At 37.7% G+C, this 24,359-nt stretch overlaps 1 protein-coding gene across 1 annotated transcript; it reads right to left on the bottom strand.

Annotated features, from left to right (window-relative positions):
- Nucleotides 1–212: 212 nt before the first annotated feature.
- SEPSECS (Sep (O-phosphoserine) tRNA:Sec (selenocysteine) tRNA synthase) lies at nt 213–22,825 on the bottom strand (the record flags this gene model as incomplete). The annotated part of the gene is made up of 10 exons (XM_009867802.1): nt 213–624; nt 2,622–2,712; nt 3,359–3,452; nt 10,350–10,441; nt 10,561–10,690; nt 12,886–12,988; nt 16,781–16,934; nt 19,969–20,127; nt 20,204–20,322; nt 22,638–22,825. Coding segments are annotated over 10 exons (1,380 nt in total), but the record flags the coding sequence as incomplete, so codon positions are not given.
- Between the last annotated feature and the right edge of the window lie 1,534 nt (nt 22,826–24,359).

A 24,359-nucleotide genomic window follows, 5' to 3' on the forward strand; every position in this document is an offset into this window, starting at 1 on the left:
CCCAGGAAGAAATTCAATCACTGCCACAGAATATCTTGTTAATCAAAACCATGTGGATAAACATTCTGCAGTTTGCTCAGTGCTGTCCAGTCACCCACAGACTGAAAGACCAGTTCAAAGTTTTATGAATGTAAAGCTTTACTGCAGCAGGTATCAAGCACATTTATATGCTGCAAGAAAATTTTGTCTGGCCCTCTGTCTTGGAGAGAGTATCACCTACTTTCTTTAAAGTTGAATTTCACCCAACATGTTGTTGTTCCTGTTTTCAGATGAGGAATAAATTTTCTGCACTGCAGATTCCCAATGCTAGCCCAATACAAATCTGACTGCTTCAAAAAAAAGCGTATCTTCCTGTGTTGCTAGACCTGTATCTTCTAGTCTTCCAGTTGTTCTGTGCCTGTATTAGAATTTCTTACTTCATTTACACTGTTTTCTTTCTTTGCTTCTTTTTTAGAAGCCTTCAAACACTTGTCGAGTCTTTTTAGAAATACATCTACATCTTGCTTTTTTATTCCAATTGCCGAGGCAGCATTGAGGTAAGCGCAGGGATAGTCGTTTGTATGGGACATAAAGCCTTTAAAAGTGTAGTTATTCACTGTTTGTACAGACCCACAGGGAACAACCCTGAAACAAACAAACAAAATTGTGATTCAGTTAAAGATGTCTTGGACGTTTTATGCGATACCCTATGATGAACACATTTATCCAAGTTTCTATACTATCTGCTAACTCTAAAGTTAAAGCAAGCAGGCTCGGAGCAGGTTTCTCCAAGTTAGTGCCCAAGCATCGCTACAAGAGACAGTGGCAGCAGAGCCTGAATCAGCTCAAGTCTGGTGAGGGAGGTGATTCTTCCCCTCTACTCTGCTCTCGTGAGACCCCACCTGTGGTACTGCGCTCAGCTCGGGAGCCCCTGGACCTCCTGGAGCAGGTCCAAAAGAGTGTGAAGAAGATGATAAGGGGGCTGGAGCACCCACCCTATGAGGACAGGATGAGACAGTTGGGGTTGGTCAGCCTGGAGAAGACCCAGAATCACCATACCAGTAGCAGCCTTAGTGCAGACATCTGCTCGGCACGGTGTATGCAGTCCAAAACGTCTGGGTTCCAGTGATTTAAAGGGCTCAAGATCCCAACATCTTCCTAACCCTTTGTCTCTACTGCATCTCCCTTTTCCCCCATCCTATGATGCTGACCTCGTGTGCATTCTCTCCTTGTAGTGGATACTTCCTGCCACTGCTTTTACCCCTTTCCTCATACTAAGAACTTCTACCTATTATACCCTATTCCTCAGCACTTTCACCACATATCCATTCCCTGATAAATCAAGACCTTAATCCACATCCTTACCTGTTAGAGGAACAATTCCCCTTGTGGCTATAGTTAAAGCCTACACAAGCAGTTAACGACAATCAATTTACAAGAATTTAGGACCTCTATAAAGACATTCTCTGCAGTTCATAAAAGAAACTGCATTTAGACAAATACCACGAGGATTAGCAGAAACTTCCACTGTCCACATGCTCTGACCACAGGTTGTGCAAAAGCCAGCATGCTACTGCAGTAGGGAGTTGCAGTTCTTACTTGTGCTGAATGTCAGTGGTAGAACATTTAAAATCTGTTGAAATGCCAGGTCAGACAGTGCATATACTGAGGAATTACTTGCTTATGTAAAAAAAAAAAAAAAAAAAAAAATTAAAAAAATGGAAAAAACCTGAAACCTTTGTATGAGACAAAGAATTGGAAAGTTTTAACTTCAAAAATTGAACCACTTGAGTCACTTCAGCCAAAGATGGCTGAAATTGCAGGACAAGTCAAGGTTAGGACAGGAAAATTAAGAAGACCATCTAACTACAGCACATATAGATTTACTGTCATTCATCTGTGCAGGAAGCAGAATAATCCAAGCTAATGAAGCATACCTTCTGATGTGGAAACATTCAGCTCTGCTACAAAAAAATGACATTAAGTCTATGGCAGAAGTTAGCATGGCAGCAGTAATATTCAGATTAAGGAATCCTGCCAAAACAAATTTTAAATCATTCTCTTCTTCTAAAAGGTTTAAACCAAAATCATTAAAAAATATTTGTCTTGCATTTCCACCTGCCAGTGTTTCTAAGAATAAGTTCAGCTCAGACTGGCTCAGGTCGTAGATTTTTTTATAATTTTAAGCATAATTAGTTCCAGAAAGCAGGATTTTCTTCCGTATGAAAAAAGGCTACCATAGGGTATTAAAAGCTTATTCCCCTGACATCTAGCACAGCCATATTTGTGCTGCCATAAACAAAACAAAGATCTTCCCTAAGCAGCTTACAACTTCACTGTAAGATCAGACAACAGTTGGAAACTAAATTAAACCAAGGGGTACCAGGGACTAACGACACTTAATTAAATGGGCATAGATTATCTATTTAGCCTACTAAAGCTATCAAAGGAGGCCTCATTGCAGACTCAGGCAGGTAGACATGATTAGTAAGTAACAGTGATGGAGAAGGGGGTATTACTCTGGGACTTATCAGACTGTAATCTGTAATCATGAGACAAGTGGTACAAAACAAACACTGTAAATTTAATAAAATACATGCTAATGCAACCCCCCTAATTGTTCAAATTCATAGCGTCCTCACCTTGCTCCAGAAACTTGTCTTGTGAAAAGCATAGATCCAAGCTGAGTAACAGCAGCAGCATTATTTTCATCTAGATTCTTCAGTGACATGGCTAAAGCAACAAAAGGTCAGGTTAAAACAACTACAAAGCTTCTTTTTCTCCAAAGAAGAACCACAGAGGACAAGCTGTTTTCCAGCTACAAAGATCTAGTAAAATATTTGTGTTCAGATACAAAGAGAAAAAGGAATACAAATACCATATTTCATAATTTTTAATTTTTCCACAAGCTGTCATAGATTACTCCTTTGATTAGGCTGAGTGTAAAGCAGACTCGTGGCATGTACGCAATATTACTTTGGTGTTCAACAAAATTTTTGGTTAGAACAAATATGTTGGCTAGGAATTCCATAACCTCTAGCACTATAAGATGATAGGAAAAATAACTGTACTATAACTTATTTTTAAATTTATTTTTTAATAAAGTATTACTACATGTTTGTCTTCTGACTGCCTTGATTACAATAATTGAGTGTTTGACATGAGCAATTTTTAAAAAGAAAAAAAAAAAAAGGGGCCCAAGTCACTACTCTACTGTTATAGTAGGTTATGTTATTGGGTTCAGTGGTTTCGTATCAGCCTAAGAACAACTTAATGGAGTGTAGTGAACAATGTTAAATATATAGGAACTGTACACCAAAGTGCATTATGGATGCATGGTATATTAGCATTTTTTTAAAAGATAAAAAACAACAATTACCTAAGGAAATGGGATTATGTGGTGTGTGTAACAGTCTCTCATTGTGGTTATCTGCCAGCTTCTTCAGCTCACTTGAAAGATAGGAAAACATTTCCTGGGGAAAAAAAAAAGCGCAATATTTTTGTTATTAGCTATCAAACAGAGAAAATAGTACCTATTTCACAAAACTGTTAAATCTCCATTATACCCTACAGGTGCCCAGCTGATCCTCTTTTCATGTGTACCAAGTAAGCGAACCAGACAATTCTCTGAAATCATTCTGTAAAGGAACAGCTCCATTTCCTGAACACCAGTCTCCCTGCTCAAGCTGGTCCGAAGCTCTCTCGCTCGTCTAATATATTCACCTGGGATGTCACTCATCCTCTCTCTGACCCTAAAACCCAGCAAGGTAAAATCTTGAACAGATTCCCACCACACGGCAAGCCCTCCCCACCCCCACTCCTGCAAGAGGTTCCCCCTCCCCAAGCCCCTGAGCCCCAGAGAACGAACTGTTGCCTTCACAGATGGCCACGCGGTGGCAAATTGCTCCTTGCTGTGTTTTCTCTCTGTTAATACATTCCAGACTAAGAGCAGTGCATTGTGTTAGCCTGTATCACACAACCACAATTATCGCTAGTGCACAGACGTCTTTTTATGTATGGGAATGGCAAGACAGTCTCTTCATCACAGAAGTGTCAGAGCTGGAAGGGACCTCCAGAGATCATTTAGTCCAACAATGCTGCTAAAGCAGGATTGCCCAGAGCATATCACCCAGGAACGCACCCAGGCGGGTTGTGAAAGTCTCTGAAGATGGAGACTCCAGGAGTTCCCTGGGCAGCCTGTTCCAGTGCTCTGTCACCCCTTCAGTAAAGAAGCTCTTCGCTATATTTAGACAAAGCTTTCGGTGTTCCAGCTTGTGCCCCTTGCCTCTTATCCTGTCACTGGGCACTGCTGAGAAGAGTCTGGCTCCATCCTCCCTGCACTCATCCTTTAGATACTTATAAATGTCCATAAGGTCTCTTCTAAGGAGAAGGCTGGGAGCGCACAGCTGAATGCATTTTGTTTCACTCAATACATACTCTCCTCAATACTTGGCTCTGCTGTGTACCCAGCCTCTTCCTGGGACCAACCCTTCCTGTTCAAGCCAATTAAATTAAGATATCTCCCTTCTTTTATCACTTAATTAGATTGCACCTTTATTGTGAAAGTGACATAAAACTGAGATTCGTAAATATTTTGGCTTCAACACACGTCATGCTGCACATAAAAGGTTGCTTCTCTTACTTCATTCGTATTTTAATTCCTCTTTCTTCCCCAGCAGTAATTTATGATAATTGCTCATGCTCTTCATCAGTTTAATACCATCCTCTTCACATACCAGCTCAAAACCCTTACGGACAGAATGAGAATAAACTCTGTTCTTCTTATTGTATCCTTTGGCTTCTTTCCCATCATTTTTAGTCTCTCATAAAAACTAGCAAAGAGATACAGATACTGGGTAGTCTTTTTAAAAGATACTAAAACCAGATTGTTCCTCATTCTGGCCATAAAGATTGTGCTGCTCATCTGCTTCAATGTCACTGCCTGTTTAAGCATCCTCATCAATTTCTGGACCTGACAAGTGATTTTTCATTCTTTAAATAGAGTTGCCTCTTCTGTTGGTAGACTAGCATTCCTGTTCCGATCTGTGGACTCTGACAGATACAAATTATAGCTAGTGATCAAAATTATATTTTGAGCAGAACCTCACAAAGATCTTACAAAACCGAATGAGCCTCGTGGTAGCTAAGTTAGAAGAATGTTACAACTGCTTTTCTCAAGCCACAGCAACGAACACAGTCTCATTTCATGAGTGACCAAATGAACACAGCTCCTGAACTCTTCTTTCTAAAACCATAGAATGAATTTGGCCAGGGAGGAAAAGATACCACCTTAGTGTCTAAATGGATTAAGCTACTGATTAACAACGAGAGCATAAAGCTTCTCTAACACTTGGAAAACAAAAAAAATTTGACGAGGCCCCTATGGTTAATTACCAGAACTTGAAATTTGTGAAAAATCATTCATGTTTTTCTAAGGCATTTGTAAATCAAGTGATTTTATGGTTTCAACTCATCAGAGTTTATTTACAGTTCACATGCATAAGTTGAAAAACATTTTTATTTCAAATGTTTAGACACTTTTGCCTTCCTTCTGGTCTCTCATCGAACAGATTGCTCATTTGTTATTTGCTTTCCACAATAAGCACCATCACAGCGTTAGCCATTTTACTAGCTGGGGTTTTGCTCTTTCAAATCATAAATTAACTTGTGCTCCCTCTGCTGGCCATCTCCTTTTACAACTGAACCAAAGCATTACAGAAATATACATAAATTTGGTCTACTGTGGAGATATTATTGGTAAAATTAGTACTGAGAAAAACCTCTACTGGAACAGGAACAAATTCCCAAGTAATTAATTTTTATGTGTTCTACCTAAGGAATTCTCTGCTCCATCTCTTACAGTATTTATTAGTGAAAGGACTGTAAGTTGGTATAACACATCACCCACTGTATAAATGTATTAAATTAAATTAGGATTAAATACCTAGGCCACAAGATGAGTCTTTATATACATAGAAATTTCTTAAAACAAAAGAGAACAAAAAGATGGGAAAAGTAGTACATGTCTTCATAAGTTTGACTGAAGCTATTTGAACACAAATTCAAAACTTTTTATTTTTATGAACGACACTACTTTGCACCTTTCCATTGGAAGCCCTCTAGATATTTTACAGTTTCAGAAGCTGAGCAGTTTTTCACAAAATAAAGTAACAGTTTTTCCAAAAAAGGAAAAAAACAATATTTTTGTGAGGTCAAATCCATAACCAACCTCTATTATAAAATATTTCTGTTATGTGGAAAATCTATAAACACCCTAAGAAATTATACAACAACAAACTCTTTCAAAATTGTGGTAGGCACTCAAATTTTCTCCAATGATGCTATTATGCTAAAGTTGCACTGAACAACCCGAGGCCTAAATGTCAGCTAAGTTTCATTATTTCATTCACTCCTTCTCCACAGAAACTTATCACAAAACCTCATCAGGCTAGTGAAATGAATGCTAATCTGTGTGGAAATGCCTTTCACTTCTGGTCTTTGCAGCACCTAAAAAAAAATACCTCAAAAACCAGAAAGAACAGGTCAGCAACGATACCAAATGAGAATTATTTGAACAAAATGGGTTACTTCGACATACATGCACAAAAATATTTTCAAGAAGCTTTGTAACCATTATAAGAAGTATTTGAATCACACTGTATTTACATTAGAAAACTATTTTTAATAGAACCTACACTAATATGAGTGACTTCATCTGTTGCTCCATTGTGATACGCACCATTCTTCTTGTGAAGAAAACAAGAAACCAGGTAACAAGTAAGTAGCTCCAGAAAAAAAGCTGAAGATGGGTGTACTAAATACATCATTAGTCCCGTATCAAGTGACAGAGAGACAACTGACACAAGCCAGAAAACTTTTGTGCGCACTTGAAACTATCCTAGCTGGATTTTTTTTTTAAAGGTTTTTCTTAACACAACCGATCAACACATTTTCTCCTCAGCTCTTGCAAGATCTTGAGAGCAGGGTCCTTGTGGGCCACACTTCTTCAATACACATTTTAAGAATTGGAGGCCTTTTTGAAGCTTCCATTAGTAACTGGCACTTGTCTAACTACACAACCCCTTTTAAGAAAATGATTGCATTCATTTAACCTATCTTGCCTCCAGCCACTCTAAAATTTCAATACAGTTCCATGTATTTCACACAGGTAGAACCTGCAATATTCCCACAGGAATGTAGCAAATTGACTAGACAAAAAATAAAGAGTAACAAATGTCTATCTTACTGTACAAGTATTTGATTTTTTTTACATTTTTAATATCCAGCATTGAATGGCTTTTCTCTTGTTCTTCAATTCAATCATAAGTAGAGTGACAATACAAACTCACACTGAACTGTACAAATAACTTATTCCTGTCAGAACAATTACATCAGTGATAAAGCATGAAATGTAAAACCTGTATTTTAGTGAACTGTAAAACCCAAACAACTTCCTCCCACTCGTGATTTTAAATATTTTACATACATACTCCATAAGGACATAAAAATTACTCCAGTTAGTCTCTCTTAGAAGGTATATAGACAGATGGATATAGATATAAAAAGCTCCAAGTAACACAGAAATACATTTAAGGAAACCAGAATTATCTTGATTGTGAGACTGTTAAGAAAAGTTTAATGAGGAAATCTCTAAGCATTGAAAAAAAAAAAAAATGAAGCCATCTTCTCTTCCATAGTATCAGTATAATGATTAATTACATTGACCACATCAGAAAATAGCTAACAGGTATTAGAACTGATATGTAGGGTCCTGAACATAAACCCTGAATGTAGGATCCTTGCTCTCCATCAATTCTGAGGTGACAACTGAAGTCTACTGTTTATGCTGTAACACGTGTAACCGCTGTATCTGCTGCAGCTGGCCTGATGCAGACACACAAATACAGACATGAAAATATTTTTAAGACCTGGTAAGGCAGAATATGTGACACAACATAACTTGCACTGAGGAAATCAAAGGAGTGACTAAGAAAACATAACCTTTACATAATATTATGAGCTCTTTAAAAGCAAGTATATTAAGAAATGTGGCTATGAATCAACTGCCGTTATCTTCATTATGAAAGGATCTAGAATCCCCTGCTGAGATCAGAAACCCACTGCTCTGAACACCACATAAACATATAAAAAGGAATACTGAAAATTTAGAATAAGTGAGAAAACATTACTGTTGGTGGTCATCTTCCATCTTTTCACTGGAAACATCAGGGATAATAGGACTGTTGAAAACATTCCTCATTAAGCTTTCATACATGGTCACCTTTATTCAGACACTTGGAAAGCATGTGTGTGTTACTCCCTTCGCTCTTCTATCCTCAGATCCATTGTACAATTTTACTCCTTCATATCATAATATTAATATAATTATCTTGCACTCTTGGACAACCACACTGCCAGCTTGTCAGAAAATCCCACTCCACATACATGCCCCTCACTCTCATATTATCTCTTCCTTTCCTGTATTAAACAGTTCACCCGTGTAAAAGAAAAACTGGGCAGACTATTTCTTTCCTTTGGTTGTGCGAGATTAATTTCTTCTCAGTAATACTGTGGGGTCTTTCTGGCTTGAGCTCAAGTAACCCAAAGTAGCAGCCTTCTGAATAAGATAAGGTTAAAAAAAAAAAAAAAAAAAAAAAGAGAAGTTTTTTTATAGCTGACTTTTTGCGTGAGTAGGTGTAGCTGCACTGATATAGAAAGGAGTACTCAATGTCAAGCTATAAATAGCTCCTGCTGGGTGCTTAATAGCTCTGCCTCTGCTTTCACAGAGCACAGGCAATAAACTATCACTATTACATTTTTACAATTCAGGAACAAACAGATTTAAACAAAAAAAAAGGTTCCTATTTCTACAGCAAATCCAATAAAAGAAACATATTTATGTCATATAAAAGGCTGCGTTTATAGAGTATACTCACATTTGAAATAAAAAGACCTGAAGTTGTAAAAATGTAATGCTTTGTTCACTTCCGAATTCTACTTCTAAGAAAATGACATGATCCAAAATATACATCTATTCATTAAGACATTTTCTTTACAAAAAAAAATTATGACTTAGAGAATATTTATACTGCCCATTATGTAGCTGCTACCAGTGTAAATCTAATACAAAATCAGCTTTGCAGAAGATGCAATAAATTCACTTGAGATTCTTTTGGAGATAAGAGTGAATGGGGAAAAATACAGTTTGCTTTTAATGAAGACTGAAACGATACACAGCAAACTTATACAATAGCCCAGAATAAAATGTTAGAAACTGTAACGCAGCAGTGGCAAAAGTGCCAACTGCCTTCAGTGTTTCATAAGCCATGTGTTCATTTTGGGTGCACAGATCACTTCTTAGTCACCGTAAGGCCATCAAGCTGGTTTGGTTTTCTCTAGCTGAGCTACTCCTATGGGGTCTCGATTCCAGTACAGAATTTCTGGATGCCTCTCCAAGCAGCTAGAAACTAGTTACAGCATCCAGCACTACTGCCCTGCCAGGTAATCAGAGACATCCGCAAGCTGTCAGCGGGAAGCAATTGGAACATTGTTTCGGAACAGAATAATGGAACAGATCGTGCACGATTGAAAACCATTGACTTAACGGTATTCAATTCACAGCATTTCCTAACTTAAACCCCCCTACAAAAAGAACCCTCTGTGTTAACATACAAAGGTAGAATGCTACGTCTAGAATTAAGGACAACTCAAGATGTACAGGTTCCAACCTTAGACCACGTGAATGCCTGTGCAATAAAGTTATACCCAACATAAAACACATAGTCTGTGAGAGGCAGAAAAGAAATACAGCTCTGTATCTAGGTGAGTACCCTAAAGGACAGTATTTCTCTTCTTTGTGGCCACGCACAGTATTTATAGCCTAACCAGAAGCTGTGACTCTCCAGAGAATGTGGCAGACAAACATTTAATTAAACACTATCATAGCACAAAAGCACAACAGGGCCACATGAAGAAGAACAGAGACCCCTTGGGTTACCTCTGAGTATCTGATCTAATGCTTTAGTCCTGCAAGCAGTGTGACCACAGTAACACACCACAGTACTACTCTGATTAAGTTTTTGTGGGCAAAATTCTACTGCATTAGCCACAACAAATTAGAACAACAAATATCAATACTATACAACATAGTACAGGACTTCAGTTTAGCTTTTTTGGTTTGGAAAACAACATGGAAATCATGCTTACTCATGCACGCTGTTTAGCCAAGAAGTAATTATATCCAGATTCAGAGCTCGGAGCTCAGTTCAACGACTTTCTGGACCAAAACTGAATTTACTACACAAAGCAGTTTTGAACAAGACACTGTTAACAGCCGACTTCAAGGAAGTGCTGCTTACCAAAACGCTCACCTTTCTTTCTTTCAGTAACTGTTTGTAGCCACTGGTGCCCAGAGACAGAAGTGTAATGAGGACATCTAAGGAAGGAGATGCAGATGCTCTTCCTGAAAAAAGATAATATACAGATTAAATTGGCAAAAATAAATTTTATGTGAAAGGAAGCTGATAATCAAGTTTTCTACAGTTATTTTGTATGGATGAAATCAGTTCATGAACTAGTTACCTGGATACATTTTGCTGATCTCCTGAATAAAGGACTCATTGAAGCCAGCAATGATAGCACCACCTACTGGAACCATAAAATTTTTGTCCAAGCTCTGAACAAAAGCATCTATTCTGCCTACTCGAGCACCCTTTATCAAAAAGGAACAACAACAACAAAAAAAATACACAGCACATTAGGAAGAAGGAAACATGTGACAGCATCATCATTACACAGCAGCATAACTAAAATAAATACAATTCCTGAAACTCTCAGATTTTTATTTGTGACGAAAAAATGAAAAGCATAGTATTACCTTTTCTTAGCAATGCTCACTACTATTGCCATTGTTTGCTTACACAATACCTTACAAACACCTATTTTGCTCTGATTTATAATAGTGATTTTAGTTCCTGCAAATCTAAGTGCAGTTTATATTAAACAACAAAAAAAAGAAAACCCTCAGAATTTAATGGAAATTACACAGTTAAAACTGTCCAACCCAAAGCAGTTCAGATTCTCACAGTAAAGGGCTACAGGTTAGCTCTTCATTAGCAAAAAAAAGGTCTTGATACAAGTATAAATTTGCAATAAAAATGTGGGCTGTGATAAATCCAGATAACTTCCTATAGTAGATTTCCCTACTTCCCAGAAAACAAAATGTCATTATACCCAGCCACTCAGATATTCTTAAAGAAAAAAAATGTAGATTCTTCAGTACATCTTCAATTTTAGTAATACAATACTATGAACTGTACAATTAAAAAGTACACAGTATAACAGAACCTGAAAAGTGTATCAAAGAACATACGTATTTAAGGTATATTAAAATACGTACGTATTAAGTACTACAAACTAAACCCAAGAAATAGAAACAGAGTTAATACCTATGGCAAAAAGAGTTAAAAAAGCAGATCCAACTCAACCACAGTTACTATTTCTACGTTTTAATAGCTTAGTGCATGGGAGATAGGAAAAAGCACTCCGAATTTGTCAGCTTTTTGATGAGAAGATGAATGCCAGCAGCTGCCATTTGATTTAATTGGCAGGAGACCGCCAGAGAAAAGCATGACAAATGAAATGGTCTCAAAAGCTCTTTCCAGCAATAATTCTTGCAAATTCTGCTCACTTCGTGCTTAGCATGTACAAATTCCTAAGTATTTATTAACAACTACTTCCTCATAGACAGTACATTTGCTATTGCAGGAAATAATTTTTTATAAATAAATGTAAACCAATCAGAGCTCAAATGTATACATTTCATAACCAAAGAACAAACAAAAAACCCCTCAAACAACCTATCAAGAAGCCAAGAAAAAAAACCACAAAAACCAACACAGTAACAGTTCTATTTGTAGCTTTAGAGTCTGAAAAGATTATCATCAGGTACATCTCATGCAGTAAAACTCAGCAATTCCACAGCCCCTTCACATGAAAATTTCACCAAACTTCTGCACATTAAATACAATAAACATGTACCAAGTACATTACAAATCAAGAATATGTCATTTTCTATTTCACATATTACTTCAAGTTTTGTCAAATTTCTTCAAATCTCTCAAGATTTAGAAATGTCAACGTGTTCCTGTCATAACTGGTCTGTGCCTCATTAATAACATGTCTTCTTAATTAGAAAAAAATGACCAGCATATTTTAAATTCATAATACTTCAGGATCCCGTTAAAAAATATCCCCCTATTCTTTTGATACAGGCAACAGAGAGAAAAGCAAAATATTGAAGAAACAGTGCCCATATATTGCAACGAACAAAAATGCAAGAATTCTAAGTTTCATGGCTGATCTTAGATATTAAAGCAACCTCTTCTTCAAACTAAACAGCAACAGAAATTAAACTGGTTGGAACATAACACTGAACTACATCCAAGTTCAGTAGCTCTGTTCTGTGCCAACAATATTTTAACAGTGACAACATTTATAAAGTGTTGCTGTAGGATCTTGTATCTTCACCTGAAAATCTGTAACTCACGTTGTGTTGAAGGCTTAATCTCTATTCAGGTATGATCCATTATTTTATTTTTAGTCAACAAGTTTAGGAAATATTTTAAGAAAGGTTATTAAGGATATTTTTCCATTCTGAAAGACACTTAACATAAACAAAATCTGAATTAATTTGGGTTTATTACATAAAAGGCACGTAATAGAAATAATAAATATTGAGTTCTATTTCCCTCTGCTTCACTTTCTCAGAAAATCGTTCAAATATCAAACACGCATGGGATTAGCCTCAAAGCTGTGAAACACCTGAAAATTCGCTAGTGTTGTCTACAATCAGAGATTTGCTTATACTCGTTAGAAAATTTATTATTAGAAATACACAACTCCTACCTGCTGGATAAGGTGCATACATTTTGAAGACTGAACTCCATATGCATTGTTGACAATATGGGGAATGTCGTAATTAGCACAAATTGTAGCCAGTTCCTCCAGCCTATGAGTATAAAATTGCAACTTAGAGAAGCACTGATAACTGTAACCTATGTGTCAAATCAGACCATTAAAAGACTGAAATGTCTACAAGAAAACAGAAATAGAAAAGAAACCGTTCTCATTACTACCTCAAGGCAATACTTAACATCTTAAGCTATAAAGGTTATAAAGAAAATTCTGTTGCCTTTTATGTATACTACAAATTGTTGACCTGGGCTGAAATTTTTCATGCTTCACTGAAAGTTTTGTCTAGAAACTAGTAAATAGGTCCTAAATCGTTCTGCTTCTGATACAAGCATTTTTCTATACTACTTTAATGATAACTAACAGAGTGTTAGCTATTCACTTTTTTCTTTTTGTTCTAATATTCAAACAGAAAATGGCCTAATAGAAGTTTCAAGACATGTTTTGGGAATCAAAAGCATCCTATAACAGGAAGTTTTCACATGCTTTCGTTTATTTCAAAGGACTAGTATTTCAGCCCTTTGGCTGAAATCTCAATTGCATATTTCAGATAAACTGATTAACAGAGAAGATATTCTTCAAAGGAATGAAGAGCCCTAAAATGTTTGAGTGTGGAGATCAACAAATTAAAAATTTGTTCAACTGTTTACTCAGAAATAAAGATATCTCCTCGCTTGCTTTTAGAAACCCCTGAAATCACAGTGTGCTTAGCCTGGATTGATTTCTCAGTGAAATCAGGATTTATGTGGGCACACAGGTCATTTTGGGTAAGAGCATTTTAAGCACACATGGACTTAGTACCCTTTTTAGAAGCACTCCAGTAATGCTCTGTTTTTTAAAAAAAAAAAGCCCTCTTGATTTTCCCCAAACTTGTGAATATATTTTAGAAATAAAATACACTTGAAAAAATAAGGTAATATGTAATAACTTAAAGTGATGATAAATGCAGTATTATTTAAAAATAAATAAATCTGGAAACTCTAAGCCTCCAATGCATTTTTACTCTATCTCCTTCTGTACAGCCTCTCACTGTAATTTACTGACACTCGTATAAAATCTGACAGAGTACGAAAACATTTTCCAAGAGGTGACATTCCTTTGCATTCTATTTCTATTACATTGCCTAGTGTCATTTTGTAATGCCAAATTCAGCTGCAAACCTCAGATTAAATTTTGTGAACTTCAATCCTCAGGAAGACATCATCACCACCATAGTGTCCCTAAAGAAATCACAAGTATTTAATGATCAGGAAACATTGGCAGTATAACGTACGTATTGACCTTCCACAGTCAAGACATTTGGCAGGAGCTGCATGTCTAGTAATTTTTCACGTTTATCAACATCCTGAATTCTGAACCAGGTAACATTAACAGAATACTTCAGGAAACATCAACACTACACAGGGCAAAGTTTTTGCCTTCTGACTTGCTGATCGTAATCAGACTCATTCCTCATCTTCAAAGTCTCAAAGGAAAACAGTTCCCCTCTTTCCAGTTCCTTTTCCAACAGCAGGCAGAGAATTTCCCCAGACTGGAAACACAGAGGGAGTACTGCTGTGTATGTTTGCCTTTCTCACCTCTTGAGATTTAAAGAAGCAATAATCTAGCTTCCACAGGTACTGAAAACAGGAAAGCCTATTTACTTCACCTAAATATATTCTATTGAACAATTAGATCCGTATTACAATGTAGGATGAGAGTGCTAGAGTTCGAAAAGAATGTGTGGTTGTGCAAGGGAAGCAATTACACACAGCACTTGTCTGCTCCCAGGGCTTAAAATGAACCATTAAAAACTGGTGCTAGTCATATCAGAAAAATTAAGCATTAATGCAAGTTTTGTTACTACTCTTGTTCTTAAAATTCACAAACAGGACTTATAGAAATATTTTACGATTCATTCATTCTTTCTCTCCTGCTTGTAAAAGTTCATAAAAAGAAAGCTTTGCTCTTTCTTCTAATACTAATGAAAGTAACAAGATACAGGGTTCTGCTAACTAACTGAAAAACACAGGGTTTTTTTCCTTTAGTTCTCTTTTACAGTAGTTTTAGAGACTGCTCCCAGCAACAGCAGGGAGACTGAAACTTGAGAACTGATGCCTCTCTGAGGAAGGGGGTGAATTATTCCCATAGATATGCTTCGAAAGAAAGCTATAGGTACACAGGCATTAAGCTCTTAACATGGCCTTTTAACAACCCTAAGCCACTGAAATTTTTAACACATTACCACTAAAACAAAGCCTTACAGTTGCAAGATATTTAAAAATAGATATTTAAAACGGCACCCTCCAGAAATGCTGGATGGGATTTTCCTTCCTGCAGGAAGATGAATGTTATGGCCTTCAACATTTGACAGTATCCTTTAAATAGAAAGTGCTTTCAAATCCTCCTGTATCTGTGGTATATCATAACACAGTGCCACTACCTAATAATTCATCTCTTAGTTGTGGAGGACAAAACAATTGCATGTCAAAAAGAGGAGGCAGATAAGGAAAAGATTCATTTACCCGAGCTATAAAATAGACCATTCAATTTTGATAGCTGTGAATTAAGTTAGACAATAAATCTGCAAGTCAACCCCAAGCAATGTTCATAGTATTCTGACAGAATTATACGGTTTAAACTTCCTTCTAGCAACTGAGTTAACCTATGATAAATACTGTGGGTTTTTTAAAGGTAGAAAAACAGAGCAAAACATATCTTTACTTGCCATGTTTCAGAGTCAATAATGTTTCTTTCCTACACTTGCAAATATTTAACTAAGTTCTCCAGATAACAAAGTAGTTACAAAAACATGCACTGCAGAAAAACTCTAAATCTAAGTCTTTCCAATTTCGTGATAAATTAAAACCAAATAAATTGAAACAACTGAGATGGTGCATTTAAAACCATCTAAAAAAGACATCTTACTAATATCTCATACTTCGGTGTACTACTTACAACCCCATAAAATATATCTGTCCAATGGTAAAACCGAACAAATTTGCTCTGCTGCCCTGGTGAGACCACACCTGGAATACTGTGTCCGGTTTTGGGCTCCCCAATTCAACGGAGACGGGGACCTACCAGAGAGAGTCCAACGGAGAGCTATAAGGATGATTAAGGGATTTGAACATCTCTCCTACGAAGAGAGACTGACAGAACTGGGGCTGTTTAGCCTTGAACGGAGACGGCTGAGAGGGGACCTTATTAACATATATAAATATCCGAGGGGTGGGTGTCAAGGGGAAGGAGACAATCTCTTCTCAGTGGTGCCCGATAATAGAACAAGGAATAACGGGTTTAAGTTAGAACACAGGAAGTTCCACCTCAACACGAGGAGAAATTTCTTTACTGTGAGGGTGAAAGAGCACTGGGATAGGCTGCCCAGAGAGGTTGCGGAGTCTCAAAATCCTCCTGGTTGCGTTCCTGTGTGGCTGCCCTAGGGGATCCTGCTCTGGCAGGGGGGTTGGATTAGATGATCTCTAGAGGTCCCTTCCAACCCCTGACATTCTAGGTTTCTTGATGCTTATTTTCATGAGCAAATAAAGAAACAGGTTTTGCGAGTAGCTGCCAAAATTACATTAATTTCACCACAAGATATTAACCCCAGTTTTATGAAAAAAAGGAAAACCTTATGCATTACTCTCACTTTTTTAATATACTTGTCTGAAAGTAGAACATTGTTTCAACATGTCATTTTCTTTAAGCAAGGAGATTAAAGTACCTTTGCTAATTGTTGGCAGTAATTAAGCAATGTTAGGAAGATGGACACTCAAAACAGGCAAATTTAGTCCGTGGGGTTGGTTTTTTTGCAGTAACAAATAAAACACTTTTTACAAAGTCTACTTACCTATCAGGTACCCTTGGAGCAAAGCAAGAGGTTGTAGAATGCACACAAAGAATATTTTCGGCACCAAGAGCCTTGATTTTAGCCTCCACTGCTTCCATGTCTGTCCGTAGCTCATCACCTTCTAATACATTTTCTATTACCACAGGCTCAAAACCTGATCAAAAAAAAGCAAGACTTGAATGTACATCATCCATTCTCTAATTCTGGGTTTTCAGTTCCAGTTTGGATTTTTAGTTTCAGTTCCCGAAAACATTCTTGCGTCTGTCGTTTTAACAGATTCTTCCAGACTTAGATTAAGAACACAGATAAAAAAATAAATAGATTAGTGTACAAGTTCCATATAACTATAAACTAGAATAATATTCTTGTTAAATACTGGACTCCAGGAAAAAAAAGCTTACCTGACATTCTTTGCATGCAATAGCAACAGCTTTGAAGACTGTTTTAAAAACAGATTAATCTCTTCTCTCCCAATTAAAAAGTAAGTGTTTGAGTGACATTCTTGTAAAACATTAGCACACTAAACCAGACTCTCTACAGAAGGATGCTATTAGATGTGGCAATGCAATAATGATGACTATGAATAGGCTTTCATCATAAGCCTCTGTCTTACTCAATCTATAAACCTCCAAGTTACTTCTTAAAAGATAAAACTGTCCATGTTTGACCTCATTCTGAAGGTGAACTTTGTCATCTCATAAAATCCAATCTTTTTCCCAGGTCTTTCATTTTTTTAAATTTCCACTTCAAGTTTGTATTTAAGATGTACAACAGTTGAACCTCATAAGGTTTTTCTCAAGGACACATATGAGAAACATTTGGAAAAAAGGAAGTTATCCCCTTCTAAATGTTGGAACGTTTCCAGTTTTGGAACGGGCAACTCAGGAGGGATGTTGAAAAAACAGAGAGGGTCCATCTGAGGGCTACTGAGATCGTTGCAGTATAGCACGCACAGCTTAGAAAGAAAGGCTGTAAGAGCTAGATTTTTCAAACCTGAAGAGGCTGAGGAGAACATCTAATAGCAGCCCCCGACTACATGAAATGGCCTCTGGGCCCCACAATTTCAGAAGGATGTGAAGTTCCTTGAATGCATCCAGAGGAGCAACAAATCTGGTGAAAGGGCTGAAAGGCATGTCCTGTGAGGAGGGGCTGAGGACTTCGGGCTTCTCTGGTCTGGAGAAAAGGAGGTTGAGGAGTAACCTCACTGCTCTCTGCAGCTCCCTGAGGAGGGGAGAGGGAGGGGCTGAGCTTTTCTCCCAGGCATCCAGCAATAGGACACATGAGAATGGTTCAAAGCCGTACTAGGGGAGATTCAGAGTGAATTTTGGGAAGTATTTTTTACCGAGAGGATGGCCAAACATTGGAATGGGCTTCCTAGAGAGGCAGTCAATGTCCCCAGCCCGACAGTGTTTAAGAGGCATTTGGACAAAGCCCTTAACAGGCTTTAACGTGGTCAGCCCTAAATTGGTCAGACAGTTGGACCAGACAGTCCTCGTAGGTCCCTTCCAACTGTTCTGTTCTATTTCATAGGATGTAAGAGGAAACAGCAGCAAATTTTGGCTTGAGAGGTTCAAAATAAACAGCAAGAAAATACTTTTTCTTTTTTTATATATTTTTTGTTTCGTTCAGAGGACGGTACTGCACTGGAATGGCTATCCAGAGAGGTTGTAAAATCTCCATCCTCACAGATTTTAAAGATTCAGCTGGACAAAAAATGGTTGACCTAACCTAGCAAAGAAACAGTTTTGTTTCTTAAAGAGGGAAGCCTGTCATGGTAGTTGCTCAAATTTCTAGCTTATAAATAAATAAATAAATAAATAAGGTTTTGTTTACAGAATAAAACGGTGGAAACCATATATTCCCTTATCCAATCAGGACTGGTAAGGCAGCAACTTCATGTAGCTCAAGTCACTTTCTTAAAAAACCGAGAGATGTTCAGTTTAGTGAGAGAAAGTAAAGGACAGCAGGAGGGAAAAGAGTGATTTCCAAAGCAGTGTAATACGGCAGCAGCTCTGTCAATGCTTCCTTCATGGCTCAACACCATATCTTAAAACTGACACGTAAGCCTCAAAAATCACAGAAGAACTTGGACTAGAATGATTTACCAACATTGTTAGCTCTAGCCTGGTTTTCAGTCAGTGATCTAGAAGATGGAGATTGCATTTAATAGATAGTTGTTAGGTATCTGCTACCTGCTTCTCGTTCTTTTCATGATGTGATAGCTATCTGTTTACTCAAAAAATAAACAGATCAATTTTATTCCCTCAAAACCTCCTTACAAACATAATTTTGTTAGCCTGACATTCTAAACTGAGCATAATATTCTGAAAGCATAATACTCTTATAAACTGAGCATAATATTCTTATATCCATGTTCTATTTGTTCTGATCTGACTCCTTTTAAACACCTCTGCACCTTATCCTGACAGAATTCAGTCCATGCTTCCAATTGTTTAGTCATTTTTATCTAATGAGTCTTTAGTACAAAAAATAAATCTGTCCTAGGAACTAGGACCAGAATCTAAGCCACCACCTGCAGGTATGTGCACTGAGACGGAAAATTGTGGTCTCCCTTACTCGCCCTTTCCTTGATCCCATGCAGCTGTCTGCAGGAGGGGACAGCTTCAGTGCAGGGACAGACTTCTACCTTTACCTTACTTTTAGTCCAGTAAAAGAAATCAAGGTTCGAACCGAGAACGGCACCGAACTAATTTCCTGAGTGAGCTGAGTGACACAAGATTAAAAACAAATAGGGCAGCTAACACTTGCCAAGTTCTACAAGAAAAGAATGTGCAAATCAGACAGCTTGTCACCTTCTGATTGCAATTCCTAAGACACCTCCTTTTTGCGTAGATCTGAGAGAGAGGCTTGAACCATGAGCCTTGGCTCTACATAATCACAGCAAACTGGGCGTCTAACTCAGAGTGAACTATAACTTCCTTAGTATTGTGTTCTCTGTTGACTACTGAATACACCTCCATACCTCAGCATACACTTACAATTTATTAGGCATTAAGAAGACAATTCACATGTGCGATGGCATGTTAGAAATCATGAGTGTACAAATAAAGCACTTAAAACTACTACACACTAGGCCTTTTCCAGATCTTACTGCAAGCATATGAGTTTATCACTCTTCTAGACGGAGTCATACGAATACACTGTGTAATCAGTCAGCTCCTTCTTACCTGCAGTTATCATTGACTTAAAGCAAGATTTCTGGTCTATACGTGGCCAAATAATGTATTTTGCCTTTGGTCTCTTGTGCCGCAATGTTAAAAAACACAGAGTTAGACTCATGCCAGTTGCCATAGGAACCACAAAGCAGCTGGTCACTGTCCGGACACCTGCACAGAAAAAGCGAGTCAGAAAATAACTCATGGCATGCCCCCAAAACCGAGATATTTTCAGATTTACACCTACCAGCCAGCTTTAGAACATCCAGAACTACCGAATTAGTAAGTTTGTTCAAAAGGCTAGACCCTGCAGCTTTAGGCTGGACTGCAGAAATATCACCCGACCTTCCAATTCCATGGATCAACCTAAACAAAAAAGGTTGAAAACATATATCAAGTTTTTCACAGAACAAAGCAATAGTTCTTCTCACTCAAGATAATTTAATTTGATCAACAGTTGTGGAAAATGCTGTATCCAATGCAACATCAACATCTGCCATAATGAGTTCCAACCTAACAAAGTACGTATATCCATAAGAAACCGTCTTTTTTGTTTAACAGTAGATTAACAATGTTCCAGTATGAAACCAAAGACTTTGAGAGGATCCACAGTAGCAACAATGTTAGTATGTGGCAGGCTCCTTTTTAAGCACACCTCAGCACTTCTTGATGTCTGTTAAAGTAGCATTATAAAGGCTGACATATTCAGACACACAACTCCAAGGAAAACAATCAGTTGCCTACAGTGTAGCATACCACAGGCATAGTGACATTATACAGATACTCCCATGGCAAATACTTCATCTCCACAGGGTAAAGAAAGAATATATACTGTCACAAAATGTCCTGAAAGACAGGTTACTGTATCACTTTGCCCATCTTTTTCTACATCCTCATTTCATCTGCCTCAGTCCGCTATTCAGTATTACATATCATGCAATACCATCTCTCTCTGCATTCTGTTTATAAATTAGACTTATAAAGCGTTCATAAGTTATACTTATAAACTGTGTTTGGGAATGGTGGATGCTACTCAGCCCCTTTCAGAAGCAGAGGATCCTGAATTCACTTATAAAATAAGCGCTCACAGAACTAACTTTAGCCATGTCTGAAACGCAGGAGCTGCTCAAGTAAGCTAGTAACAATACACATCTATTTCTGGCTTTAATTCTCTTTTTGTCTTGTGAATAGAGTAAAATGCAGTCTGATGAGTGTGTGGAATTCAGTACTTTCTGCACCGTTTTTTTACAGCTTCCTTTTCGCCCCCATTTCATGCGATAGGTCAAAATCAACAACAGTCTGATAATTAATTGAAACTTGCATGCAACTCACTCCACCAAAAATATTTTCTCCACTCATTTCTGCTGCTATGTTCTTAATAGCTTTCTCATACTAGCACTTTTTCTTTTCTACACATACATACACCTTCCTAAGGAGCAATCCTCCCTAAGAGTTGCCCTTAGAATTCAGTAACATGAAAGACAGCTTGGGAACCATCTCCCGCTACCTCCATCACTCCTAAAGTTACCTGTAGAACATACTACAGAAGTAACTGGAGTGGAGGATGCCGCTACAGCTTTCCTTGATATTGCTGACGCTCACAGGTGAAGGCAAGATGCCGGGTGACAGAGCTGTGTCAGAACCACCGTAGCTAAATGCCAGCCCAGGCTCTCTCTGGCCAGAAGCTGGGCACGGTCTCTCCAGCACTGTCAGAAAGCAATACTCCCTTGCACACTCTCTCGTGTGACCCTCTACCTCCCTCACCACACATATCCTAGATTAGAGAGCAGAACAGAAAACAAACAAGCCAAACTGATGTATTGTTTGCTTTCTTCACTAATTTTTCATGGTACTGTGGGGCTTCTGAAAGCCATTAACCCTAAGTAATTGAACCTGCATATGGCAAAGTTTACTAAAATTTTAGTCTCTAATATGCTTTCATGTTAATCAGTCAAGTAGAAACGTTCCAGGACATTTCACTTTGTTTCATTCCTGTTAGATAATACACCATAGCAAAGTACTCAGCAGAGAACTCTATGCAAAAAAACCCCAAAACAAACGAAAAAAAATCACCCCAAACCCTGAAGAAATTAATGCAGAGCATCCAACACACCCATCAAGTGTCAGAAGGGCTACATGCTATTAAAAGCTCTTCTTATCTTTATAGACCTCCTCATATAAAACATATTATAGATGAGCTGTATTTTCACGTGCGTATCAGCTAACCACATTATTATAAAGATATTATTGAATATAACAAATACAAATAACTGTTCACTAGGAAGATTTTGTACTTCGTAACTACAATACGCAGTAGATTTTAATAAAATACAGATGAAAAGTTCTCCAGTATTAAAAAAGGCAAGTAATGCATATATTATTTTAAAACAGGAAGATGTCTGCTTCCCTTGCACACAGTCAACTCAACATCTTAAGCTTCTGCCAGTTCTACCAGTTCAGCACACAGGATATAATCCTGACAAAAGATTTTTCTTTCATTCAAGATCTTCCAATGAGATACAAATGAAAATTCAATACAGAAAGTTGTACCAACTCAATATTGCATTATATTGTTTTTCTCAATTACTATCAAGGACTCAGATAACAGGATACAACAAAGTACGCCATTTGAAAGCATTAATAACAAATCTGAATAACTCAAAATCACCAGTAATGTGTACCTGTAATGCCTTCGGGCAACTAGTCCCGACGCCACTCTTCCTTCCCTCTCACCCACACCACAGTTGCCCAGAAAGTTATTGCTATCCATTATAGCAAGTTCATGAAGAAACAGTTCAATGGTGCTTTCATCCCATCCGTCTTCAGGACATTTTCCCTTAATAATAATAGTATGAAGGTTACTACCAAACTTGGAAATTAAAAATGAACAAAACTTTATGCAACTTGTTTGATTAACATGACCCTTCTTTCTCATGCCAAAGAGCAGTTTGCATTTCTATTATGCTGTTTTATATTATCTAATGTTATGAATCTTGTGGAGAAGCACGCACGAACTCCGAGATGGTGGAAAATGGAATTTGCTTTATTGCAAGCAAGCACACATATTTATACTTATTAGCAAGAAGCACTATTTGTGGGTTACAAACAAGAGACCAGACTATACAGCCAGGGTTGGTATTAGCTCGTGTGCTCCTTCAATCACTCTCTTATCACACAGGGAGAACAGACTTTCCCAGGTCTGATTTGATCATACTCTCCGCTTCACTCCCATGCACATCTTGGATACAAGAAGCATCTTATCTGTTCACTCTCACGGACAAACTCCCAACATGACCTATACTCAGCTGGTCAGGGTCTCTTTTCATTATTAGCAAGCAAGAGTTATGTACTTGTTTAGAAAAGAGCTCAAGTAGAAAGTCTTAATTCTGCAACACAGTGCTGCCGGCACAGCTAACTGTAAAATGTAGGGTATCCATAGAATCTGTATTCAGAGAAAAGTTAAATAATGATTTTTCCATATTTTAAATACATCTACGTTAGCATATCCTGATACTAAAGTAGTTGGAATAGTTTTCACTTTCAAGTGTTCCTTAAGGTACATATAAAGCCACTGCAGCAAACACATGTTAATTACTCCCTAGAAGCCTATAGACATAGTCTCTAGACAAGGATCCACTAGGAATTCAACAGAGAAAACTGATGAAAGGGTGATAAATAGCATTACAGAAGCAAAAATATTAATTATGAGCAGAAGGGAAATAGTTTCACTTGTAACACACCTTCCTATCTTCTTGTTTTCCTTTCTAGATTATCTAACAGGCAAGGAAACCATTTACAGAACACAACATGTCAAAGCCTGCAACCAGAGACATAGAATCATAGAACGGTTTGAGTTGGAAATGACCTTAAAGATCATCTAGTTCCAACCCTCCCACTCTTCACTGCATTAATTTGCACCCATATTTGCAAATTTTAAAAAAGATTCTCAGAGAAAAGGTACACAGAAACCCATGAAGCACTACTATGGCAGCTCAACAGGCCAGAAAGGTTTTTTTAGGTGTCCCAATAACAATGAAACAAATTCTTATAGTTACTTAATTTCTGAAGCTGCTATGACAGCAAAGTTTCAAACCGTGGATGATGTGACAAAGGATGTTCAAGAACCAGAATGCCCGAGAAGTCACTGACATTGACTTTTGTACATCCAAGACAAAGACACCTTATAGGTCTAATTTTTTATCTCGTGTAACAACACGTTAGTATCTTGCTGCTTTAAAAAAAATCCTGTAACGGCTCTCTGGGTCTGTCTCGGCAAACGCACAGCCTAAGGCGGCCTTTTGTTTTTCCCTCTCCCAGATGGGGGCTCCCTAAGGCCTCCGCCACTAGGGAACGGCTCCGAGCTCCCCGGAGCCCGCTGTGGCCGGGGCCGCGCTGCTCCGCCC

This window comes from Apaloderma vittatum, unplaced genomic scaffold, assembly GCF_000703405.1.
Source record: "Apaloderma vittatum isolate BGI_N311 unplaced genomic scaffold, ASM70340v1 scaffold4514, whole genome shotgun sequence".
Lineage (NCBI taxonomy): Eukaryota > Metazoa > Chordata > Aves > Trogoniformes > Trogonidae > Apaloderma > Apaloderma vittatum.